Source organism: Malania oleifera, chromosome 4 (genome assembly GCF_029873635.1).
Source record: "Malania oleifera isolate guangnan ecotype guangnan chromosome 4, ASM2987363v1, whole genome shotgun sequence".
Lineage (NCBI taxonomy): Eukaryota > Viridiplantae > Streptophyta > Magnoliopsida > Santalales > Ximeniaceae > Malania > Malania oleifera.
Window position 1 is genome coordinate 33,692,331 of NC_080420.1, and position 5,512 is coordinate 33,697,842.

At 35.9% G+C, this 5,512-nt stretch overlaps 1 protein-coding gene across 1 annotated transcript; it reads right to left on the minus strand.

Annotated features, from left to right (window-relative positions):
* Nucleotides 1–1,958: 1,958 nt before the first annotated feature.
* LOC131153241 (uncharacterized) lies at nucleotides 1,959–5,216 on the minus strand. Its single transcript, XM_058105413.1, has 7 exons — nucleotides 4,800–5,216; nucleotides 4,091–4,127; nucleotides 3,331–3,567; nucleotides 3,167–3,214; nucleotides 2,579–3,027; nucleotides 2,421–2,485; nucleotides 1,959–2,165 (listed from the first exon to the last, which is right to left on the minus strand). Exons 1-6 carry the CDS (start codon nucleotides 5,108–5,110, stop codon nucleotides 2,422–2,424), a joined length of 1,146 nt encoding a protein of 381 aa, XP_057961396.1. The 5' UTR covers nucleotides 5,111–5,216; the 3' UTR covers nucleotides 1,959–2,165; nucleotide 2,421.
* Between the last annotated feature and the right edge of the window lie 296 nt (nucleotides 5,217–5,512).

The window sequence follows — 5,512 nt, forward strand, 5'->3', positions numbered from 1 at the left end:
AGCTCGAATAGAGAAAATAAAGTTTAATTTAGTCTCAATTTTAAAATTAAATCTAATTGAGCCTAAATTTTAGAAAATTGAGATGGAATAGGCTTCGATTTTTAAAGAATTGAGGTGCAATTAGGTCTTCATCTGAGAATTGAGGTTTGATTGGGCCTCGATTTGTGGATTTTGAAGTTGATGGGGTTGGGTTGAAATTTTGAGCTTCAAGTTTGGGACCTAATGTGAAATAAAGGATCAAGTTGTTTCATTAGGTACTTTGAGGGCACCATTGGGGTTTCAATTGTGCTAGTAAATGTTTTAATTGGATGTTTTATGCATTTTGATATGACAATCTAGGGTTTTGGTGGCCTTCGAATATTTACTCAGAACAATCAAGTTCAAGGCTTCAATCGGTTTAAAATTAGTACAATGTTTGGGTTTGATGTGAATAGATGGAATGATGTAAGCTAGTAAAGGACAACCCTTGGTGGAAAGGAATCTCCAATTTTAAGTATCAAAATAAACTGAAACCGTCAATGTGATACAAAATTAATTAATGAATGATTTTCTCAATTTAGTTTGGATATTTTCATTTTCATCATTTGGGAAGTATGAACATTTTATTTAACCTTGGGCCTCACCTATTAAAAAAAAAAAAAAAAAAAAAAAACCACTCATCCAATGGGTGTTGTGCAACCAAAGGCTATTAATCATGAATGGATTTACCACATTACACTATATAATGGCTAAGAACCAAGAAAGGTTAAATGTTCGGGTTTGGGTTTTATATGAAATAGAAAAGGGTATTCCCTTTCTCTTAGGCGACGTGGGACAAAATAATAAAAATCAAATAAATTGGGTTTTTGGTTTAATTTTCTTGTAGTATTGAAAGCAAAACTATTTTCTTTTTATGTTGAAAACCAAAAACCAAAACAGAACATCGAAATGAAATATAAAAAAAAACCAAGCCAAAAAAGTTTGAAGATGCATATATTTATAATTTTTTACATTTATAAACAACCTTTTGGTTTAGTTTTGTCGTAGAATCCAAAGCAAAAAAACTGTTTGCCTGTATTGAGAATGGAAACCAAATATTGAAATAAAAAAACTAAACTAAAATGTTAGATGATTCATGTTTGGTAAGTAATTTCTGTAAGCTTGAGGTGAACCAAAAAGAGCCCTTGCATACTTTCTTTTTTTTTTTAAGAAAAAGAGGGTGACACCTCCTATCTTTATTCGAAAACCCCTTACTTATGGCGGACAAATACCGTGGTTTCAACCTTGAGACTTGAAAAAAACTCAAACCCCAAGAATCTAAAACTGATTTAACCAACTAATTCAACCTTGTGCCCTTATCACCCCAATAATCGTTTAAGTTCACTTGTTAGATGGTGTGTGAAATTTTTGTTAGAAATTAAGGATGTGATTACCCAATTGTATATTAATATTGTCTATTTGATAACCGACGTGCTTTATCTTGTCATGTTGTTCCTAAAGGACTAACTTCATTTATTGTATGCAAGAAAAAGGGAATGTCCTAACTACATGAAAAAAATTGTTGATAATTAAGAATGAAATTACTCAACTCATTATCATTATATGTTTCTTGGTATGTTTAATTGTTTATAAGAGAGAAATTTCCAAATGAAATGTGATCAAATAACCTTGTTCTCAACAATACATATTGTTTTTGTAACCTATATTAGTAGTGAACATACCAGCCATGAGGTGAGCAACTATGGCAAATAGTACTTTATCAATAGTACCATTTTAAAAAATAAAAATAAAAATCACTGTATTGATCATCAGTTGCAATAATCACATCACCACCAAGCTTCAATTATTGTTGGACATCATTCATTTTGAGTTAACCCACGAATTCATGAAGATGACAGAAACTCCACTGTGAAAGGGCATATAATGTTCTTGTTCCAAAATACATAGTTGATTTCTCGATGTCCAAAAGGCCTTATTAATTACCGTGAGGAGTGGAATAGACATTCAAATTCCACTTGCTTCTCTGAGCAAACAATAATATGTATAATTTTCAACACTTAATATATATATATATATGTATGTATGTAAATCTTGAGATAAGAATTGAAGAGAAAGACTAGTTACTGAGATCTGGTACAGTTGATGAAAAGTGCAGCATCTGTACCGTTCACGTAGCCTTTAACAATCTGGAAGGTAAATAGAGTAGATATGAGAAGGAGATCAAATTATTTATACTTCAGTTCATCAGCTATCTCTGTAAACCCCTATTATTTGCTTGAAGACAACTAAAAAGCAAAAAAGTGTAGAATGGGGAAAAGGAGGGGAGGGAGTTTGACCTTGATGGCTTGTAAAAGATGATGACATTCCAGTTAGACAAACAGTCTAATCAGAAAACCAAACATACCAGAACTGCAATATCGACAGGAATAGGCCTTTCATACCTCATGCTTCGGCTGCTGTCTGCTTGAAACAATCAACATTGCATAGTCTAACTGATTTCACCAGCCTGCCAACATATATTTTGGTTATGTTAGGCAACATTAGGCTACAATTAAGAAATTTAAAACCAAAAGAAAAACTGTTTGATAATTTATCTGACCGATCAATGCTGTTCCGTGGTTTCTCTGAGCCATCTGCGCTGTTCCTTGCCTTCGAAGAGTGATCGTGGCTCCTTCTCGGCCTATCCCTCTTGCCAGTGCTAGCTCTTGCCTTCTCTTTGCCGTCCATGCTTGCTCTGGACTTCTCTTTCTGCCCATTGCTAAGTCTAGGCTTTGCTTTATGGTCTGTACTTAGCCTAGAAGTGTCATTCTTCTCTGAGATATTGCCCTGATGCTGCTCTATTGGGTCAATACTTTGTTTGGATCCATTTTGAGGGCGAGGCAACTTTTCAATGGCTGAAATGAACTTCCTGAGATGCTTCAAGTACTCTGGGTAAAGCTCCAAGTTGCAGTGGTTTCCTCCTTTAAGCCACAAGGGCTCATACTTCTCTTTACAGAGCTCCCAAAGTTGCTTACCATGAGAGCAATCCACAACCTCATCATCAGTCCCCTATGAACACCAAAAACATTCAGTCAAATGGGCAAAAGCCACTGTGCAAAGCTATGAATGCATCAAACATGCCATGTAAATTAAGTACAAAATCTTTCACCAAGCTAGAAAAGCAGAAAAGGAGGAAATGCACTCTCACATGCATCACCAAAACTGGGCAATTGACTAGTGGGATTTTGTCGATATTCTGCATTATAAACAAATGGAAACCCATCAAGGAAGAAATAATAATTTACCCATTGTATTGTCAAGAACACTACAATTAATTGATCACTAGCAAATTTAAAAAGTTTTTGCGAGGACCTTGTAAATATCGAACCAGTACGTGCGCTTCACGGGATACATAACTCGAAACCCGGATAAGATCGGGCTGTGGAGGACTACAGCCCTCAAGTTACGAAGATGAGTAGCCAATTCCAGAGTTGGTCCACTCCCTACTGACTGCCCATACAAGATGACATCTTCCTCCTTAACCCCATACTGCTCTTCCAAGCATGTGTAAGCAGCCTCTATATCAGCATATGTGTCATGCTCACTTGGCTAATTCATAGAGTTGAATGCAAATAAAAATCAGCAGTCTCCTTTACTCATCAATCCATTAATTCTTATAAGCTAAAAAACCAAAACAATGATGAAGAAATGAATATATAAATAGAGAGGAAAAAGTCCTCAATGATCAATGCTACCCCAAAAGGACAAACTCTAATTACAATGATGATTCCTGCAATGTTTTGGGCACTTGGGCTGACCCTCTTAATCACTGGTCTTCTCTCATCCTTATAATAACATAAGTCATTTAAAAAAAAAAAAAAAAATCTCCACACACACACACACACACACACACACACACACACGCATATTAAGGGCATCCCCGAGCTAAAAGGCTCCCTGCTTTGCGAGAATAAGGGGAGGGTTGTCACAGCATACGCAACCTCACCACTATTTTTACATACACAGTTTTTTTGGATTCGAACTTGTGAGCAATTGGTCACAAAGGAACAATATATACATATATATATATATATATATATATATATATATATGAAAAAAAATATAAATGTACCTTCCCAGAAGATTGTCCAAATCCAGAATAATCGTACCTGCAAAATACATAAACATCATTTACATGAAGAATCATTACTTGCTTTTAGTGGATTTGACAGGTAGTATCTTGTATGAAGTAGTTGGTTGGAATTCATATATATGTCCAATTCATATAATAATAATAATAATAATAATAATAATAATAATATATGTGAATTCTTCGGTAATATTTGAAAACATAAATTTCGAGTCTTTGGATAACTAGTTTGTTTGGAGAAAAGGAAAAAAAGAGAGAAAAGGAGAAAATGAGATATAAAAAAAAGAAATTTGTTTTCCATCATATTATCTCTCAATACCAAAATTATGTTAAATTTTGTATAGATTTAAACAAATGCAAGCTAAAGTCCAAAATTAATCATCCCAAACACAAGTTAAATTTTATCTAAATACAAACATATACAAATCTACCATAAAAAATCATACTCCCCAAACACCTCCTTGGTTGAATTTGGTGAATTAAATAAAAGTCCCAACTTGGATTTAGCACTGAAACCCACAGCTCTTCATTTTAAGCAAATGTTCAAATCATTGATCTGCACAATTAGCATATTATATACATATATATATATATATATATATATATATATGTGTGTGTGTATGTGTGTGTGTGTGTATATGATAATGTATATATGATGTATGTATGTATGTATGTATGTGTGCGTACTGACCCCATAATATTGACATGGAGATGATCACTGAGCTCGACGAAGATGGTGTACATCTGGCCAATGTCAGTGGCATTGCCATGGGAGTAGAGCAGAGTCAAGGAGGCCGATGGGTGTTTCACGTACATGCCCACAATCTCATTCCCTCTCCTAGTCCGCGCCTTCACCACTTCCACGTGGTGGCCTCCCCTCCCCTCCACGTCCACCGTCATTTTCAGCCGCCCCGTTTCCTCGTCCCCCACCACCCTGTACGACGGCGGCTCCGGCGGGAAGAATGCCAACTTCGACGCCATCGACGACGTCGCTCCGCCCATCCTGCCCCGCCCCCCTTCTCAACCCACGAAGCTATAAAGCCCAGAACCATACACGCTCATACGAGGTCCCTGAAAGTAAGAACATCATCATCTGCCTTCACTAATTAACTTATATAGCTATATTTTTGAATGCGAGGAGTAATGAAGTACCGAAGATCGATCGATCGACCGTTCAGTGAAGCAAAAGTGGAAAAATGGGAACAATGGATTGTGGGCATTGAGCAGAGGGGCGCTGGGTTTGCGGAGATGGGGAGAGAGAGGATAGAAATTGAACAGAGAGAGTGATTTCCGCCATTGATATCATTGGAAAAGTAATGGGGAGGAAAAATTGGAATCACTTCTCTATTTATTGTCACCTTTACATATGAAAAGTTCCTAGATTTTTTCTTTATTGATTCATTC

What these genes read in the sequence shown, in the direction of transcription:
- LOC131153241 (XM_058105413.1), bottom strand. Translation starts at nt 5,110, where the DNA reads ATGGGCGGAGCGACGTCGTCGATGGCGTCGAAGTTGGCATTCTTCCCG. An exon ending in CTCCATGTCAATATTATGGG is followed by an intron (nt 4,128 to 4,799) that starts GTCAGTACGCAC and finishes TGTATTTTGCAG; the next exon opens with GTACGATTATTCTGGATTTG. An exon ending in CCACGGAACAGCATTGATCG is followed by an intron (nt 2,486 to 2,578) that starts GTCAGATAAATT and finishes ATATGTTGGCAG; the next exon opens with GCTGGTGAAATCAGTTAGAC.